The sequence below is a fragment of the Rutilus rutilus genome (assembly GCF_951802725.1).
Source record: "Rutilus rutilus genome assembly, chromosome: 7".
Classification (NCBI taxonomy): domain Eukaryota; kingdom Metazoa; phylum Chordata; class Actinopteri; order Cypriniformes; family Leuciscidae; genus Rutilus; species Rutilus rutilus.
Genome location: NC_140221.1, coordinates 4,213,092 through 4,234,823, shown reverse-complemented (window position 1 = coordinate 4,234,823; position 21,732 = coordinate 4,213,092). Strand labels below are relative to the sequence as shown.

The window sequence follows — 21,732 nt, the reverse complement described above, 5'->3', positions numbered from 1 at the left end:
CGAAGGTCGGATGTCTATTTGAGACTTTTTAACGCACAAGTCTTCCTTGTTGTCTTTATGAAACCACAACGCAGTGACTCATCTCTGATCACTCGTTTCTCGCGAACCCCAGGCTTACATCACGCCAACAGATGAGTTTACATTCTAATATTAGCCATGAGACGCCAAACACAGCAGTGAAGGGGTGGTTTCGCTGAGTTATCCACATGTAATTCCCATAGGAATAGAGAGAGTGCACCGGTTGACACTTCACCCTGAAACCTCCTGAGGCTTGGCTTACATTACACGTTTCCTGTAATCTAAAAGAAAGAACAAGAGATCAGAGGTTCAGGAATCAGTATACCAACAAATATAATACAAGCACGGCCCCCTAACTCAATGATTTAGGGATTGTCTATCCCACACAGTATGGATTTCATTACATATTCTCATCATTCTTTTGAGTGTTATTGTAGCCTTTGGGAAATCTGGCCCAGGATTCACACAACATCCTTAAAGTGCTACTATTATGCTACTTTAAAGGTGTTCATTTTATTTCAGAGGTCTCCTACAATAGGTTTACATGCATCCAAGGTAAAAAAAAAAACTTACATTTTCTCATAATAAACACTAGGCGCGTTTCCATTACATTTTTGCGCAAAACTTTTGCGTTTTTTTCTAAATGTCGACAAAAAACTATTGCAAAATGACGGCGTTTCCATTAACCGATGTTATGCGACTAAAACTTCATTTTTTCCTCTCGCAATAAGTTAAATCATTCCAAAAATCATGGCAACGGACGTTGGTAGGTTTATGTAATATATCCCAGCACTAACCATTATTATTAATGGAAGAGGTCTTGATTGTGGCATTTATTTGAGGTTTAGAAACCAGTATTGCTGTAATTCGTTTGTCTTATATGAATTTAATAAAGAACTCTGTCTCGTATTCTTTCCAAACAAACCTTACGTCAGGTGACCTGTAAATGCGCAAAAACTGTTTCCATTGCAGTTTTGCGAAATATTTCTTTTTCGATTTGCCTGAAAAACCACCTCATGCGAGCGTGAAAACTTTTTTGTGATAAATGTGAGTTTTTGCGAAATTGACGTGTTTCCATTGGGCGCATATTCAATTCGCAATTTCAATTTGCGCAATTTGAAGGGTAATGGAAACGCGGCTTGCCGCATCACCTCTTTTCTCACAGTGTCTGAAACGGTTCGATAAAGGATTTGGTCTCTAAACCCCGCCTGCTCTGCTCTGATTGGTCATAAAATTAGCATATCTGAATTTCAGCTCTGGATCCTCCTCACTTGATACACAGTGATACGAACAGTAACGATGGTGTGTCGGTTTCACCGAATCAATTTCAGCGCGAGTCTCAGTGTGCAGATCACACTGACCTGTGGCTTCTGCAGAAGGACACTGAGTTCAGTAAGAACACTTGAGATCATGATCGGTCTTGAAAGGTTTACACCGAAAAGCAATTTCTCTATGGATAAACTGAATGTGATTCTGTCTCTCGTAACTATTGTTGCACTACATACCATACTTTTCTAGATAGATTTGTCAACATAAACAGCTTTTTACGGTGTATAAATGTCTTTTGTAGCTGTTGCCTGCTGTATGGAGTCTGAACGCTGGCAGACAGAGAGATAGACAGCCAGTGAGAAATTCATCCAACATCATTTATTATTCATGGAGACTTTTTGAGAAAACCTGATTCTGCTTTCTCTATGTGTGTGTGTGTGTGTGGTTCAGGTGTTCTGTATGTTATGGGGACAAAATGGACATTTTTGGTCCCCATGAGAAAATCAGCTTATAAATCATACTAAGTGATGTTTTTTGAACATGTAAAATTGCAGAAAGTTTTCTGTGATGGGTGGGTTTACGAATAGGTGATAGAATATACTAGAGATGCACCGATCGACCGGCCAGGGACCGGAATCGGCCGATTTTCCGGATGAAATACTCACAAAATTATGTCAAAATGTCCATCTTAGTGAGTATTCAGTTGAACAATGGAACCTAATTAGTTGAGAAAGATAACGCAAGTTGTGTAACAGTATATTGCATTTATTTGTGCTGTTGTTTGAAATTTGTTTATTTGTTCTTACTGTCTTTTTGTTTTTGATGAAAATTCAATTTTGCATTGAAGAAAAGTAGATTTTTGTTTGTATATGGTTTCAATTAATTGCAATCGGTGCATCTCTAGAATATACAGTTTGTACAGTATAAAAACATGTCTAATGTGCCCATAAAACATGAAAAGCCAACGTGTGTGTGTGTGTGTGTGTGTGCGTGCGTGCGTTTAGGGGCACATTTTGTCCTACTGTAAATGATCAGTAGTCATCAAAGATTAGACTCATTCTAACACGCTGCACAAGTAACACACTACACAAGAGAGGGGAAAAGGAGGAATAAAGAAAGAGAAACAACATAAAGCAAATTCTTTGCAGCCATTTGGTGGTGGAAAAAGAAGCAATAATACAATCATGGCATGAAATTGCAGAGAATAGTAAGAGAGAAAGATTAAACATGAGTTTAAAAACTAGAATGTTACATTTTCTGCACCTTCAATGTACGTCTATGAGATTTGTTCCTCTTATTTTACCTTATTAAAGTTCCTCTTATTAAAATCCCCAGCGTCATGCGCCCTTGTGAAGGAAAGCTAACGCCTAGAGCAGTAATACTGTAGCATATCTCGTATCATTCATGTCAGCGGCACACAAACGGTGCAAGACAAGTTCTGCACTAAAGTTTAATACTTAAGGTTAGGGGATTAGAAATATCCACAGTGCTAAGCATAAGCCACGAGTAATGATGGAGTGAAGAGAATATGAAAGAGAAATCATAGCAAAGGTATGTAAGTTGTTACCATACAGTGAGTGTAACACAATTTGTTATACCACCTGGCGATAGCAAAACAAATATTTACAATGTAGATCTTTCAGTTCATTCAGGAGAAAAGACACATTTTAACTCAAACTTACTAAATAATATTAATGCCTAAATTAATTAAACAGCCTCTTTATAACGCCACGTATGTAAAAAGCTCATAATCATAATAATCCACTGCTTTGAAAACATAATGTATTATTTTCTTGGCAGGCTTTGTTAAACTATAAACTATATATAACATAATGCAAAATGGAATGACGCAGAATATGAGAAAACTTCAATTGAAAACCAAAAATGAAACATTGAAAGGATGAATCTTCAGTTTAAGCTAATAACTGGCCTACGGCATATATTCTGTCATATTTGTTTTCTGGCACATCACTAAACACAAAAATCCTAATGTTTTATGGTAGGGCCAGGGATAATGTTGTGAAAGGGCCGGCAGAAACCGTTCAGTTCTGTTAGTAAATATGCTTTAAACAGACCTTGCAACATAACAGACTGATACATAATTGATGAGTGAATACTTTCTGAAGAAACACTATAGGCTATATCAATATATGAGACAACATATCACAGCACTATATGATGATCCCCTGAGCATGTGTTCAGTCTGATGCTGTTTTCTGTGGAAGTCTACAGCACTCTTTCAGTCTGCTTGTTCTCTATCCTGACATTTTTCTCTTTCTTTGGAGGAAATTCGGCGTTCCGATCATCTAAACCATGAAATAACACAAATGGAATACGGAAATTATGTAGTGACCTAAATCAAATATTTTTAATTTTCATGAGCTTTTTCAAGCTAGCCATTCTTTGCCTAGATTCAGAGCAGCTGCTAAAATTCATGAAGCTTGCCACAAAACTCACTCATTTCATATTCTCTTAAGCTTCTTTGCAAATAAATTCATGCGGGGTGCAATTTTCTTCCAAACTAATTTCAAGCATAAGCCTTTTTATCAAAAGGTTTTTCATGAGAAGCATTTTAGTCAAACTTATAGTGTACAGTCAAGTGTCTTAAATGCCAGCAAGATTAAGAAAATCAACTGACAATAAAGATCTTGTGAATGTAGTGAATACATTTAGACATAGAACAAGAAGAGTGAGAGATTTGAATGATCAGATATGCAAAAGTATAATACATCTCTGTCTTTATCAGTGTATTTCAGTCCCAGCCCTCTCCACGCCATCATGTTTCCCAAGGTCATCATCTCAGACACTATCCGCGTCTCAATCTATTCCACAGGAAGTATCGACCCTGCTCGAATCACAGCGATCTGACACACGACAAAACTGCAGTCGCAGTCACAGATCATCCAAGCACACGCACCTAAATCTGCTCTGCTATGATGATGTTCCAGTAGTCAGTTCACACATTCAAACGGTTTATATAATGCATGGAAAATGTAGAAAAGCTCTGACAAAGTTGGCCTGGTTTAACATTAAGACTTGAGTATATGTGAAGCAAGTTCAAAATAGAATCGTCGCTTATCGCTGTCACGGCTGGTTAGAAAAACTCTGATTAACATGGAAAATATACGTTTTATCGCGTGTTGTGTGGCATCGTGGATAACTTTCATAAAAACATTCACTCAACGTTGTCTTTAAAACTGTTCTTAAAAAGTTAGCACAAAAACATTATTAAACATCATTCATGGAATGTTTTTGCCTGACAAGTTTAGTTGGATTTTCGTTTCGGAATATTTTTTATTTTTTTCGGAATATTTTTTATTTTTTAAATTGTTTCAGAATGTTCAGAGAACATTCAAAGGTAATGTTCATATCTGTTTGCAAAATGATGAAATGGAACGTTCCCTTAAAGGGATACTCCACTTTTTTCGGAAATAGGCTCATTTTACAACTCCCCCAGAGTTAAACAGTTGAGTTTTACCGTTTTAGAATCCATTCAGCCGAACTCCGGGTCTGACGGTACCACTTTTAGCATAGCTTAGCATAGATCATTGATTCTGATGAGTCCAGTAGCATTTCTTTCAAAATGACCAAAGAGTTTCAATATTTTTCCTATTTAAAACTCGACTCTTCTGTAGTTAAACCGTGTACTAAGATCGACGGAAAATGAAAAGTTGCGATTTTCTAAGCCTATATGGCTAGGACCTACTATCATTCCGGCATAATAATCAAGGAACTGTGCGGCTGTACCATGAGTGCAGCAGGCGTAGTGATATGACGCAGCGCCTGAAAATAGTCCCCAGCTCGGTAACTTCTTCCAACGTGACCGGGACTAAGTTTGTCTAACCTATTAGACCTATTTTCAGGCGCTGCGTCATATCATTACGCCTGCTGCACTCATGGTACAGCCGCACAGTTCCTTGATTATTACGCCGGAATGAGAGTAGTTCCTAGTCATATAGGCTTAGAAAATCGCAACTTTTCATTTTCCGTCGATCTTAGTACACGGTTTAACTACAGAAGAGTCGAGTTTTAAATAGGAAAAATATTGAAACTCTTTGGTCATTTTGAAAGAAATGCTACTGGACTCATCAGAATCAATGATCTATGCTAAGCTATGCTAAAAGTGGTACCGTCAGACTCGGAGTTCGGCTGAATGGATTCTAAAACGGTAAAACTCAACTGTTTAACTCTGGGGGAGTTGTAAAATGAGCTTATTTCCGAAAAAAGTGGAGTATCCCTTTAACATTCCAATAACTAAGAAAAAAACTGGATGTTTTGAATGTTCAGTGAACATTAAGAAATAGCGTTTTTATTACTTGATTGGAATGTTAGCAAAACATTCTTTAGCACATATTTTTGTAAGCTGGGTATTTCTGTGAATCAGAACAAGAATCTCGCCAGTTGGCAGGTCATTTTATAAGAAACCACAAGATAATAATACATGGTTTATATCAAATCACAACACATTTGGAATGTTCAAGATCCTATACTGTTTTTTATAAATATGCAAGAAAATCACAGTGACTAGACTAACAATAATGCAAAATACACTTTCATGGCCAATAGGAAATAGTTATGGCCTGTAAATTTCCTCAATTCAATTAAACCGGTGTGATAAAACATTCATTCTGAACACTGAGTGAACACAAACTAAAACTGGGAAAGAAGCAGTCGGCTGTGATACATTGAAGAAAGAGTCAACTATATAGCGAAGGTCCATTTTAGTCCAAAGGTTAAATTGTGTTCTAACAACATGAGTATTTTCAAGGTGGTGCATGTTGTCACATGTGTTTTATTCATTGTAATTCATTACATACAATTTCAATCAGCCAAAACAATGCTTCTGTATATGTTTCAAGTTAGCCTACCTTTGCTTGTGCTCTTTCTGTGTTTTATAACTGTTTTATTGTTTGCATTTAGCTAAAATGCATTAGGCCTTTTTTCTTTAGATGCTATTTCATACATCTTCCCCCATATAGTGTGACTGTAGCCTATAGGTGGAAATGTGCAATATAGCTTTTTGTATTGTTCAGTTTTGTGCTCGGCTCTTTATAATGTATTTTAGAGATACATCGACCTTTCGATGTGCATCTGCAAAGAGACAGATGGCTTTACATGGCATCCTGCCACACAACAAGCTTCTTCACTGTACAGTAGCACTGCATGTGGAATACAGTAATGTACAGTATGCCACGAATACCACGCGCGCAGTCGCATTCACACATCGCTTTTTCATTCATAACTCTCATTTCGTTTCATAATTTGGGTGAACGCTTGGGAGAATTCTGTCACTAACACGGTATCGCCTTTCTATCATCCTATCCACAAGAAAACCGAATAGAAACGGGCGCGTGCGCGTGCGCGCTCCCAGCTTACCTTACAGCCGAACATGAGCGAAAGCGTACGGTTGCTACATATAAGTTTACACTGGCACATCACTGGAGAAAAGCACTTGAGGTTCCTCAGAGGAGGGGACATCACGTCGACACCCATAGACACTAAACACACCGATCACCGGCTGCCCGCGCTCCGCTCAGCGCGTGGCCGAACACGAACCGTGATGAGTCTCGCGACCGTGTGCGAGGAGCGCGCTGTATTCAAATAGAGAAAGACCTCCCCAACTCTCTCTCTCTCTCTCTCTCTCATCCTCAAAGCTGCTGATGGCGGGGAGGAGTTCAGTGTAATTAAGATGATTGACCATGAGTGAACAACGCCGACCAGTGGCGTCAAATCAGATTGGATATTTGATTCTCATATAAAGGGATAGTTCACCCAAAAAAGAAAATTCTGTCATCATTTACTCACCCTCAAGTTGTGCCAACCCTATATGAGTTTCTTTCTTCTGTTGAACACAAAAGTAGATATTTTGAAGAATGTTGGTAACCAGACAGTTGACGGTAAACTGTCCAAAATCCAAACAGCTGATGGTCCCCATTGACTTCCAGAGTATTTTTCCTTTTATAGAAGTCAATGGGGTCCATTAACTGTTTGGATTTTGGACAGTTTACCGTCAACTGTCTGGTTAAACTGTCAACTGTCTCACCATTTTTGGGTGAACTGTCTCTTTAAGGACGCTTTATTGGCCTGGTCAACAACGTGAACATTGGCGAAATATAGGCTTGGCTAGTAATAAAAGAAAATTGGCAAATCAATGCTAATGGAATTTCTCTATATTGGAAATAAATAGTGTAGCCTATATAGGCTTAGGTGTAAAAATCTAAGCTGCAAATAAACAAAGATTATTGTATAACTATAAGTTGAAGAAAATATTACTGCACTCTTCAGCAAAATGTCATGTTTAATTCAGTGTTACTTGCTAATTATTTATGAAATTTTCTAGCAATTTCTTAGAGAAAATTGTTTCAAAGTAAATCATACAGAAATAAATGGAAAAGTTTGTGCTAAAAGTCAAATATTTCAGATAGGGTTGTGTCTCTCTCTCCCTCACACACACACACACACACACACACACACACACACACACACACACACACACACACACACACTTGTTGTGTTTTCATGTTTTATGGGGACTTGCCATAGACATAATGATACAGTATAATTTTAGACTGTAAAAATGGTATCTTCTCTCCCCTTACACTAAACCTTCAAAAACATCACTTAGTATGATTTATAAGCTGTTTTCCCCATGGGAACCAAATACATGTACCCCTAACGACAACTATTTTAGATATTGCCATCTTTGTGGGGATATTTTGTACTCACAATGTAGGGTTTACCAGAACCACACACACACACACACACACACACACACACACATACACATAGTAACACTTTAGTAGTCCTCATAATAATGAATAATAAGCGTCGTTATCCTCATAATTATTATTCATGAACGTTTGTTTCATGTCAGCGGACAAATCTCACCAAATCGTACTATTTCGCATAACTACTGCAGATGTGAAGGTCTGAAGCGCGCATTCATGTGTCGCATGAGTGAACAGCGCCCTCTGGTGGCGCGCGCGCAGGGAACTGTCCATGGTGCTGAAGGCAAGCGTGACCGCGCACACTGTTACCGTTTCATACACAGTAAGACAACGAGTTGTTTTATTTATGTACTTATTTATTTATTTTAACAAAAATCTCAGTTACTTAGAGATTACTAGGCACTTGAGCGAGTTGTAACAGGTTTGACGCTCGCGTGGTGGCGCTAGAGATCCAGGTGAGAGCAGGATTGTGCATTCATCTCAGGAGCGACTGCGGCGCGAGACCGATGACGTCAGTGCACAACAGACCGCTTCACGAGGACTGTTCATTTACACTTCCAACACACAAACACACGCAACGTGCTCACAAACCATTCTTATCGACCTACATACAAGAAGCAGCTTTTTACTGTTCACAGATGAAGCTGATGCATCCAAGTTCACACAGTGGCTTTAAATGTATTAGGATATATTAATTAAACCATTCTAATGTCTGAATGTCATTGTATTAGATAATAAAGTGCAATTCTTTTTTCTTTTCTTTTTTCTTTTTTAAACTAGCATCTGGTCTCAGAAGGTGTTCAGAGTAATTACAGAAGTTACTCTTCACAACCTTGAACATGTTTTGGTAATATTTAACAACCACAAAGTATAGCCTTCTGTAAGACCTTATGTAGCCCCGCCCCTTTTCAGCGCTGCGCTCGTTGTCTCTTAACTTCCGGTCTGTATTTTCACAGCAATCTTGCGTATTTATGAATGAACGGCTCGTTTTAAAATCTTCCCGGTCTACTGACATTTGTTAAGACATCTGCTTTAAACATTACAATCCTCATGATAACTTTCGTTAACTCTACATTAAGTAAGTTAAATCCACTTCAAAAACTAATTAGGCCTACTCCTGGACAGCGATGCCATATAAATATACAGAGCGACCGCAAAAACGGAAGTTCACAGACAATATTCTAAAGATGGCGGCTCCGCATAAGGTCTACACATTAGGAAACGTTAGAACGTTAGCAGAGTAAATAGTCTTGTTTGTGGGCAGAGGTTTAAGTCTGTGCATGTCTGTCGTGTTAATCATGTGTATCTTTCCAATGGAATACTCAGTTTTCATGGATATTGATATGTGTGCTATAATGTGGAGAAAAAACACTCAGTTTGTCAATATGTAAAGCTTTAGATGTAAGCAAGCAGATACGGTTGTATATAGTATACACATGTAGACAGTTTGTACAGTATATGTATCACAATTTTACTATTTTAACTGTGTGTGTGTGTGTGTGTGTGTGTGCGTGTGTGTGTGTGTGTGTGTGTGTGTGTGTGTGTGTGATTGATATATATTTTCCTGTAGCTCAAACAGTGTTGGCGCTTGCAACGCTAAGGTCATGGGTTCAGTTCCCAGGGAAAGCAAGAACTGATAAGAATGTAAATGTGTACCTTCAAATGCAATGCAAGTCTGCCAAATGCAAATCAGAGTTGTTGTTTTTAGCCTCTAACACTGCCTTGACTTCAGATTTTTCTGTATCAAAGGTGAAAATGTTTAGTCTTTTAACCATGTGGTTTATTTCAGTAAGTTGAGCTTTTCTTTCATTGAAAACATTCACAAAAAGTCTAACATAATTAATAATAATCAATAATTATAATATAATAATCAAAATTTTAAATATGTGTAGGCTATTACACAATTATTGGCACATATTCTAATGAGTATAAATCTGACTTCAATGGGTATATTCCCATTCATATGTTATGTTTTTAAGAATGCTTCATGACTTCCTGTTTGACTGGGCTCTAAATATGAAGTGACACACAAAAATGATAAAAGTACATCATGCAACTTATGTTTATACATTACTTTAACTCATCAAAATAATTTAAACAATTTCAACGAGATTGTAAAAAAAAAAGTAAAAAAAAATCAGTTTAATATGATTGAAGTTAAAATGAACTGAAATGCAACTGAACTTAAGTTTTTAAGTTGAATTTAAGTGGATTTTTTTATAGTGTATGGGAAAGACCTGAGGATACAGTAATAATGTGTGACAAAAGGTTGCTGATCTGCACAAATCATGAAATAGCTATAGGATAATAGTTTCCACAATCTGGGCAATAATTAATTCTTTCAGACTTCAATTCTTTAGACATATATGATAATGCTGACATTTGCACTCGCTTACATTTTAAGAGAGAGAACATTATGTGAAAAGATTACTTTATTAGCGGCTATCTTTAACGAACCCGTTTTTTGTATCAATTTTTATTTATTGATCCTTATTCATTTCATTTCAAATACAGTTTCTGAATGCTATTTACATATAAAAACACTTATGCTATTCATGATCAAGTATCGTTTTTAATGGAAACGTATTTTTACATGAGGCAAAAGAATGAAGGATAAACTGAAATTCACGGCATTTCAACACAACTTCTGCTCACGTATTTGAAGGCTGCTGGATCATTGAGGGTAATCGTCATATTATGCGACTACGCATTACTTTACGGAGAGCTTACGACCTACTAGCTATGTTCTGCCTTACGAACAAATGGTGCAACAGAATAAAGTACAGAGTTAGTTACAAACTAGCTAGTTACTAGGACTGGGTATTGACACAAATTTCACAATTCGATTCGATTTCGATTCACAAGCTTGCAATTCGATTCGATTCGATTCAATATTGATTATTTTGGATATCAGGTACAATACATTGCAAATTTTCTCAAGGAAAACAAATCTCTGAACTATTATTGTAAACTGTGGGAGTCATTTGTAGCCTATCGGCTTCATTAGCCTACTATAATATTGAATGTAAAAATGAACTGATTTGTATACAAACACTTAAAATACACTTTTATGTATTTTTCTAATAATACAATTATATGAAATTAAAATTAAAAACTTTCCAAATTTATTCAAACATGCATTAAATATTGAAGAACATTAAAAATTATAATATGTAATATGGTGCATATATTTAACAAAATGCTCCTCTCTAGAGTTAATTTTTCTAGCTGACTAATGAGTTTATGGTCACTGGATATGTTTTTTTCTGAAAATGGACGTAATTTGAAATCTGAGACTTGTTTCATATCAATAGTAACAAAGCACAAAGATTATTGCGATTTATTGGATGGGATGCGCGCAACAATGTTCCATTCATTCATCAACTAAAAACAGGATGACTAATCGATTCTTGGGATTTAAGAATCGATATCGGTTCGTAAAAATGAGAATCGATTAAAATCGAGAAATCTATATTTTTTACCCAGCCCTAGTGGTTAATAAGCCTCTAGTGTGGACTTTACGTTCCAATTTAAGAAAGAATATACGGCTGGTGCAACCCTACCCAGATCTCACCTGTATAAACACACCTTGTCTGGGAAGATTGCAAACAGCTTCTCATGCTCCTCCAGTCAGACCCAGATGTTACCGGAGCTTTCAGTGGGACGGGGTTTTATGGTCAAATGAGACCAAAATAAAGAAGGTGGGTTTGGCATAGAGAGAAGGATGGCCATGTAGAAAAGCACCTCATCCCCACTGTGAAGTATGATGGAGGATCTTTAATGCTGGATTCACAGTATCATAAACTCCATCAAATACGATGTTAAATCAACACCCGACTGACCCGGTCAGGACGCTTAAAGGGATACTCCACTTTTTTTGGAAATAGGCTCATTTTACACCTCCCCCAGAGTTAAACAGTTGAGTTTTACCGTTTTCAAATCCGTTCAGCCGATCTCCGGGTCTGGCGGTACCACTTTTAGCATAGCTTAGCATAGATCATTGAATCGGACAGGACCATTAGCATCTCTCTCAAAAAAATGACCAAAGAGTTTCGATATTTTTCCTATTTAAAACTTGACTCTTCTGTAGTCACATCGTGTACTAAGACCGACGGAAAATGAAAAGTTGCGATTTTCTAGGCTGATATGGCTAGGAACTACTCTCATTCCTGCGTAATAATCAAGAAACTTTGTAATGATATGACGCAGCGCCTGAAAATAGTCCCCAGCTCGGTAACTTCCAACGTGACCGGGACTAAGTTTGTCTAACCTATTAGACCTATTTTCAGGCGCTGCGTCATATCATTACGCCTGCTGCACTCATGGTACGGCAGCAAAGTTTCTTGATTATTACGCAGGAATGAGAGTATAGTCAAATAGTCAAACTCTTTTTAGTGCTATATTTTAAGGCACGTTGTAGCATTTTTTTATTATATTTTTATGAGCCGGTGGAACGGGATTTCGTTCATATGTGCACTCTAAATGTACAGTTGAATGACAATAAAAAGCTATCGATCTATTGCACATATTTTGAATAAAAGACTAAGATGAGAAATTGCAAAAACATTTTTTTACAGTCAGTTTTGCTGATATTTATCAAGGGTACCAATATTTGTGGAGCCCACTATATATATATATATTACACATAAATAGTTTTGCTTCCTTTCCCACAATGCATTGCAAAATGACAGAGTACTCTGCAGCCGGCAGTTAAAGGGTTAGTTCACCCAAAAATGAAAGCTCTGTCAGTAATTACTCTCCCTCATGTTGTTCCAACGCCGTAAGACTTTCGTTCATCTTCGGAACACAAATTAAGATATTTTTGATTAAATCTGAGAGCTGGCTCACTCCTTCATAGGCTTCTATGTTATTGAAACTTGCCATCCCAGAAAAGTGAGTAAAGACATTGTTTGAAATAGTCCAAGTGACTACAGTGGCTCGACCTTAAGTTTATCAAGCGACGAGAATACTTTTTATTCAACTCTTCATGTTCTTCTGTGTGGGCCTCTGAGTGAGTTCACGTAGTGTAACTTCTGGGTTGTACGTCAGAACGGAGGCTCACTATTGGTCAGCATCACACGCATCACACACATGACCAGCGTCGGCCAATAGTGAGCCAACGTTCTGACATACAACCCAGAAGCGCAGCGCTGTTACACTATGTCAACAGCTTAGGAGAATGACATGGAAGAGAAGAGATGGTTGAATAAAGCCGTTATTTTTGTTTTGTTTGCGCACAAAAAGTATTCTCGTCGCTTGATAAACTTAAGGTTGAGCCACTGGAGTCACTTGGACTATTTCAAACAATGTCTTTACTCACTTTTCTGGGATGGCAAGTTTCAATAACATAGAAGCCTATGGAGGAGTGAGCCAGCTCTCAGATTTAATCAAAAATATCTTAATTTGTGTTCTGAAGATGAACGAAAGTCTTACGGGGTTGGAACAACATGAGGGAGAGTAATTACTGACAGAATTTACATTTTTGGGTGAACTAACCCTTTAATATATTTCCCATCCAACTAAAAGAGCGGAGAAAGGGGGACTCCTTCCCTAGCCTGGAAAGCGTTGCCATGGTAACATCTGCAGGGGCGGGGATTCCCTACGGTAAGTCAGTTGGCAGACTGTGTGTATATGTATATGTATGTGTATATGTGCAGTGGGTGTGTGTTCATGAGATCTTACAAAAATACACCAGAAATGAAAAATAAAATGTATGCAAGGCATTGTTCAATCAGACAGCTAAATCTACAGACAAGCTATCAGATGTAATCTCCGTATTTAAATAAGTTAGTCTAATGTATAAACACCAGGAGCAGAAATATGCATTAAAAGCATATTCTTAGAAAAATACATATTAAAATGCAACAAATATATGATGATCTTATACAGGCGGTTGCTGCAGGAAATGTGCAACACATACAACATGAAAGACCAATAAGCAGCAGGAGATTTATGCACATCAAAAACATAGACTTTACACATGAAAATACTCACACTTCCACACCGCCTTACGTCTTAAGAAATGCACTCATTTGTATTTCGTAATTCATTAACACATACGTTTGTGGTTGGTAATTGTTCAATGTTTGTGAAAGAAGTCTCTTCTGCGCACTAAGGCTGCATTTATTCGATCAAAAATACAGTAAAACCAGTGTAAATTATAATAATAATTTGTAATCAATTGTAACTTGTATAAAAATTAAAATGTAATTTATTTCTGTGATCAAAGCTGAATTTTCAGCATCATTACTCCAGTCTTCAGTGTCACATGATCCTTCAGAAATCATTCAAATATGATGATTTGATGACCAAGAAACATTTCTGATTATTATCAGTGTTGAAAAGAGTTGAGCTGCTTCATATTATTGCGGAAACCGTGAGATATTTATTCAGGATACTTCCATGAAAATAAAGTTCAAAAGAACGGCATTTATTTTTTGTAACATTAAAAATGTCTTTACTGTAAAAAAAAAAATCAGTTTAATGCATGAATAAAAGTATAAAAATCTTACTCACCCTATATTTTTGAATGATAGTGTAGGCTAAATAGCTTATGTTATTAGATTCATAAAGCAGAAAGTCTCATTACGGATAGGAGGCATGAGCATCAATAACCTTGCAAAGTTGTCACAATTTTCAACACAAATTGCTTATTTCTGGGTCAAGGTTTTGCTGGTTAATAAGCGTGACCCCATGCATTATCATCTTCTGATACATATCATAACACACTGTAAAAAGTGATAACCTGCAATTGTTAATGTAAAGTGCTATTTCTACCTTTACCCATAAAAATTGTTTTGTTGGAATAAAATAGTTCAGTTATGTTAAATAATATTTTTAACTTGATTTAAGTTAACATTTTTTTTCAGCAGATCTCTCAAATTTGACAGTTTTTTTTTTTTTAAAGCATAACATATGACATAAATTGCTAATATTTCATTTGACTATCATATTTTTCTTATTTCTGTGTCTACTACTTTTTAATTTGCACAGTAGCCTAACATGGTAATCTAAAAAATCTACAAAAATGTAATAAATTCAAAATTAACATCAACTTTGGTTACACCAGAGAAAGTCATTTTTAAGGAACATATCAGCTACTTATAACTGCACATTTTTTTACTCATTACACCATGTTGTAATGAACACATGCCTTGTTTTCTGATGTATTCAGACAGAATCAAACAGGCACCGAAAGTACAATTGTGTATATAGTCAGTAGCACTGTCTGAAGTGCTGTCTGAAGTGGTCAAAACAACTGTTACAACACCACAAAACATTTGATCCAATACAGATAATAATATTATATGCTTATATAATAATATAATATATACTGTAATAATAATACTTCAAAGGTGCAGTATGTAATATAATTACAAAAAAACGGCTATGAAAATTTCGGACTCAGTGTGCAAGGACCCATGATACGCTGTGTTTTCCGCCAACTGGACATGTCCAGTGTCGCTTCATGTTGAAATATGGTAATGTGACTGACTATGTATGAGGTTCTTCAGACAAAATAACTCTGTTGTGCCTGTGAATTAATTGACATCTAAATGCAATTGAGTTTTATCATGGAGAAACCTCTTGGGGTTGCGTGTGTGTAACCCGGAGAAGGGAATGAGACAGTTGCTGACGCTATGGGGACGCGTCCTCACGAAACCCGATGTCTGAGGCTCGTGTAACTCCACGCCAATATCATTGGCCAACGCAGTGCGATGACATCACGCGGAGTGCATAAATAGGGCGCCTTTAAACACGTCATCAGATTCAATTCGTCTGAAGGGATACGCGCAGGAATGCACGAAGCATGGTAATGCAATTGAGCCCCAGCTCTACGCAGTGGATCGGGCGATTGTATGGGCCGCCTGTTTGGTGCAGCGGAGGTCCAGATCTGTATGTGCACATCTGGGCGACTGCCTCGGGAGACTGACTCGTGCCCTTGTCCAGGTCTTTAAGTAGGTCGGCCTGGTATGGCCGTGGCGTACAGGGCACCACCAGCCTGACCAGACCTGACGCCGCATATGATTTGCCAACCAACCTCAATGTTATCTGGCACAAATGGCAGAACTGGAGCCTTCAAAGACGATGTCCCCGGGGAGAGATAGCTAGCCAAAATCCCTTCAAGCCAAGGCATTCGTCCATAACCTCGCTCACACATCCACTCGATATTCACAAATTCAAAGGAACTATGCAAGCAGAGTACAGGTGTGTTTCCACGAACCTGCAACCTTGGTGTGCAGGACCAGGATAAATGGAAGGCTCAGCGGAGCTGGAGACTTATGACCTGGAAGATATCTCTTATTTAATTGACCACGGGAGTCTTCGTGCTTCGGGCCGGACCATTCCAGACTGAGACGGGTCGTGGCGCGAGTTATAAGCTCCAATAACTCATCATATGTGGGGCTTTTATAAGAGGGGGATTCAGACATGGCTGTGCTTTCTGAAACTGACTCTACTTCTAGTTCCTCTGAACCAGAAGTGAGCAAACTCCTCTCATCTAACCCGAAAGAAGCCGCTAAGATAAGAACGGCTTCCAGGTTAGCGAGAGCTGCGGAGAAGCGAGGGAGAATCCTTCAAGCTCCTCAGTTATAGCTTCATCTGAGATCCCCACGATCACAGTCTCCATGCTGTCTCCGCAGATGCAGGACCGGAACCGTGAGTTCTCAGAGGCTTGACAAACTTTTAATGAACTAACTCATGACAAAACACAAGACTTCACAGACACAATCTCACTTTGTTACGCAGCAAACACACAAGCGGCTTCCTGAAGACAAAGAAGCTGATGAAGTGTTTGCAGTCGCCCTATTTGTATGTTTGGGTGCTCATCACAATGCGTTGTCCAATGATATTGGCGTGAAGTTACACGTGCCTCAGACACAGGGTTCTGCAAGGACGCGTCCCCATCAGTAACTGATGTGTCCCTCAGAAGGGAACCATGTAAATGTTCTTTTCCAGATGTCACCCTGAGAAGTAACTGTTTTCCAAGGAGAGCTGTAGTTCATATGAATATCTAAACCAATATAATATATGAATACTTTCATTCTCTCAGACAGTTCTCTCAATTCTCTTTGTAAGTCTGCAAACACTTTCTTCACACCCCACTGAATGACCAGTACACAACCAACAAACTCTGTTGCAAAAGCCTAGCCAGCATTTTAGATGCAGACACACACTTCATCATATGCAGGGCCATAACCACTGTAGACAACCCCCAATAAACAGATGTGGCCAAATTGCACCAAATATTTGATATGTTTAATATGATGATATACCACTCTCAGTGTTTTTAGGATTCAACATATTTTATGCTCAGCAGTCCAATAACACTCATCAATGTCAAAATTATTGCGATGGCCAATCAAATCGAAGAAGGCAGGCTTTACTGTTCACAGAAGCCAAGCATGAATTCCAGTGCGACACTTAAATTACAGTGATAGACTGCAAGGTAAGAATTACAATAGAAATGTTAAATGACTGTCTTTAATATCTAGTGATGCCAACAGTGCGACTTTTTTGTCACATTATGCTGTTTTGGATTAAAAACAGCCTATATCATTTACGTGACTCAGTAATTAGTAATTGAATGTGACGAGACAAGAAACATTAACAGAGCAGTTTTCTGCATATTGGGCATAACAAATATGTGAATGTCTGCATATTTTAAAATAATAATAGCTGAATATAGTTCAAATGCATTATTTTGCAGTAAAATCCTATTTATTTTGCAAAAAAAAAAAAAAATTCTTTATTCCCTTTAAATAATAGAAGTTTTTCAAGTGAATAAAAAAAAAGATTTGCATCCCAACAGAAGGTAAGAGGGTAATTCCAGAATGCATTGTGATAAGTAAAATGGTAGAAGATTTACGAGAACTGTTGATTATAAATATACTTATATTTCATTTAATACTGAGTAGTATTGCTAAAGTAATCCAACATAATTAAAACGCCAAATATTTGTAACTCTGCAAACTCCGCCCCACTGCTGATTCTGAAGATTTCATTGGTCATGTCATGGCCGACATAATGCTAAAACAAATATTAACCCTAACCCACCCTACACCCTGACCTTAACCAATGAAATTAGCTGGGTAGGATTTGCGCTCAAAGGCGCTCTAAGCGATGTCACGCGTTTTTTAGGCCAAAACATTTTTTGTCACATACAGCAAACATCTCCTCACTATCCGCTAGCTGCCTGTCCCCTGAACACACTGTAAAAAAACGCGGTCTCTGTAGACAACACAGGCTCCACAAACAGCAAGAAAAACAAACTGGCCCAGCCTGGACCACGAAACATAACAAACAGAGTTCCAGCCAATAACCGACAAGAATGATTTGGCGGTGGGGGTTGGGGGGTTAGTGCGCGTGCACATGAAGGGGGGGGGGGGGGGGGGGGGTGGAGGAGAGAGAAACATGAAGAGGGAAGTTTGCTAGAGGAGAGATGTCCTAGACAACGACAACGACTAATGTTATAAATGTATATTCTTGAGAATTTTGATATGGCCTAACACACGACCAAAGAGACGACGTTCCGATGAACAAATAACAAAGAAGTGGGAAAAGGAGAAGGAACGCGCGAAGTCCCGAATTTACATTGGAAAAGCGTTCAAAAGGTGGCGAGAACTCCGCCGGAGAAGGGCTTACAATCCCACATTCAGGTGGCTCTGTTTCTGCTGGACAGGGTAAATCCAGTTTGGTTTTTCTAAATGGTTCATGACTGTTTCAGGAAGCACGGAAGGGAGTGGGAGGGGGAGGGGATGAGGAGGAGGGAGGGTCGAGCTAGCCTCCGTTTTGTTTGACAATACTTTGAACGTCAACAAGAAGTGACGTCACCCAACATCGCCTAGAGCACCTTTAACTGGGCAAGGGGAAAAAAATCACACTTGTGTATTGCATTGTTAGCTTAGCAACATGCTAATTGTGAATCGTGTCTCTCGTGTACTTCCCATTAGTAGCGCTATTTTGTGTTGGTGCTCCAAATCCGTCACTTACTGTGTGATGTTCAGTTTTAGTTAACTGGAAGAGAAAGACTAGCCTGGTAAACCTTCACCATACTAGTTCAAATGGCTATTCTGGATTGTACCAGCTAAGCCTGCGTAAGCCAGCCTGAAAAAGCATGGAAAATCACAGCACATGAGATACTTTAACACAAGCTGGAGGCTGAATGTACAATTTAAGGGTAGGCATCTGACCTTTAACCTTCAGTTCTCTGCCTGTCCTCTGTATTGCCGACGCACTTTCTCTCCCTCTCTCTCTCTCTGTTTTTACAGCATTGTGCAGTAATGAGGAGGCCAATGAATATTATATGCCCACATTAGCAATGCAATTTTTTCAGAAAAAATGGCCAGGGGGTAGAAAGCTTTACAGCTTGATGGATATCAAGTCAACATGCCAAACGGACGCTTTTGCCCCTCAGCTCTTCAGCTGCCATACTCACTCATTTCTGTCTATTCAGCAAACTGTGTTGACATTAGAAGATTTCCAAATCAGTGTATTTATATTAACAGACGTATGGTTTCTTACCACACATTCACACACACAAAAAAGACACAAAACACACACCCAGTTCACTTCCAGTCATACATGAGAGGGGGAAATAGACAGACGCAGACTTTTAGGCTGTCTAGAACACGCACACACAGACACACACATACAAATACACAAAATAATCTTTGGTCAAAATGTCTGCGAGCTTCAAAGAGCAACATATTGCATGAACAAACAAACTGCTAATGTATGCAATGCTGTCCAGTGCATAAATACATTTTATGGCTGCTCATCCTAGACTCGTTCTGCTTTCATTTTTCTAGCTTCATTTGTCTCACATATAAGCACACATGTATCCACACATACACACGTGTATATAAGCACACATGTATCCACACATACACACGTGTATATAAGCACACATGTATCCACACATACACACGTGTATGCAGCCATGCTCCTTCTGTGTCAACAGGCGCACTCACAGATGCATCACACCATAAATCAAGTGCCAGTTAGTCAGACAGACACGCACATACACACACACACACACACTCTAGATCCACGCAGTGAATATCCAAACAACACGCAACAGCAGCCCTGCACCATAAAGACAGAGAGCAAGACGTTTGGAAGGAAAAATGTACGTACCACACATGAGCAGAGCAGAGGAAGCTTAGCACGAGCCCTCATCAGCCACAAACAACCGACCAAAATACCCGCAATGAGGGGAAAAGAGGGATGAAAAGTGAGGGAAAGATAAGTGCCTGGACAAGTGGGTAAGAGAGAGAGAGAAACAGAGGGAGAGAGAGTTGGTGTAGGTCTAGGAACACAAAGAAACCTGGCAGACTGTTCCACCTCTGAGTCACTGAACAGGTTTGTGACAGAGAGAAAAGGAGAGAGGGTGGGAGAGATGAGAGGAGGGATATGAGAGACGATCTCACCAACGCTTTCTGGAAGATTTCCCCATCATAAATGTGCTTTACACACGCTTAAAAATAACACTTCTTCACTGGTTCTTCATAGCACAGGTTCAGCAGAAAAGTCTCTAGAAGGTTCCCGAGTTGGCTAAATATGCCTCCGTGGAGATTAAAAAAGTTTTAAATGATTAAAATGTTACATTAAAAGTTACATGTATTCAAATAAGCATATTGGTTAATAGATTCTTTAAAGACCCCATGAAATCAAATCATTGGATTTTTGTGACGGTCATCTTTTCATTTATTTAAAGTGCATTTTTATGTTGGTCTGATGGTTTTGTTTAGTTCGTCTTAAAGCAAACAACACTCCCCATTGAAAGAATTTAAATAAACCATTTTGTTTTAATAGTATTTTCGCTTGACACCAGAGTGTTGATGTGCCGAACACATGCACATTTTTTATGTTAGTGCATAACACAAATATGATGCATATTTTAAAAAAGACATCACAATAAACATTAGGGTATTTCAAAATTGTCTTTATTTTAAGTACGTAAACTAAATGAAACATTGACTATAACAAAATATTTTTTGTTTTATCTTAAGAAAATTCTTCTTTCATATTATAGCTATTAACTTTTGTTTATAGTGAAATTAATTTGTAAAAAGCTAAAAACTTAACTGTCTTATAACTTTTTGGCTTTTGTCTAAAGAAAATATATTGATTAAGTATATGGTATTTATAATAAATAATCCCATTACTTTGTATGAATGTTGTTATCTTTGGGAAAATAAATAAATATATTTTTGATTAATTTTAAATCAAATTGAATCAAACCATAAATATAACAGAACACTCGCCCAGTCTACAATATGAGCTGGTGGATTAAAGCAAGTTCAGGAACTAAAGATTTCATTGAAGTATCAAATGCTTGTAGGTTTCTTATCTTTGTAAATTCCTAATACGTTTTGACTCGAGTCCTTTATTATTATTATTATTATTATTACTATTATTATTAGACATTTCACTTTTCCACTCATACAGTATTAATTCTGTCTTTAGATTGCACACATGCTGATCTGTGTTATGTTGTCTTCTGTGTGTATGTACAGTATATTGTGCTATATTGCTGGTTTGATTGTTCTGTTTAGATGTACTTTTAGATGTAGGCTTTGTAAAGTTTAAACAGTGTTGTTGTTTATGTTGTAATCGTTACTGGTAACTTGACAGGCTGGTCACATGACAACATGTCATAAGGGGCCAATCCACTCCATGTGGAATAAAAACTTTTTTACGTGATTCATATGAA

General features: G+C 37.9%; 1 protein-coding gene across 4 annotated transcripts in view; it reads right to left on the bottom strand.

The window, feature by feature from the left end:
- The window catches only part of dlg4a (discs, large homolog 4a), a 164,924-nt gene that overhangs the window by 93,798 nt on the left and 49,394 nt on the right, over window positions 1–21,732 (bottom strand). The window contains exon 1 of one of the 4 annotated variants that reach the window (XM_084413720.1): window positions 20,154–20,219. The exons of 2 other annotated variants lie outside the window; for them this stretch is intronic. In XM_084413720.1, the coding sequence (XP_084269846.1) occupies window positions 20,154–20,195 (42 nt within the window). In that variant the 5' untranslated portion in view covers window positions 20,196–20,219. Of the gene's footprint in view, window positions 1–6,663; window positions 6,946–20,153; window positions 20,220–21,732 lie in introns of those variants that run through there. One more of the 4 variants, XM_084413718.1, reaches the window with a different exon arrangement.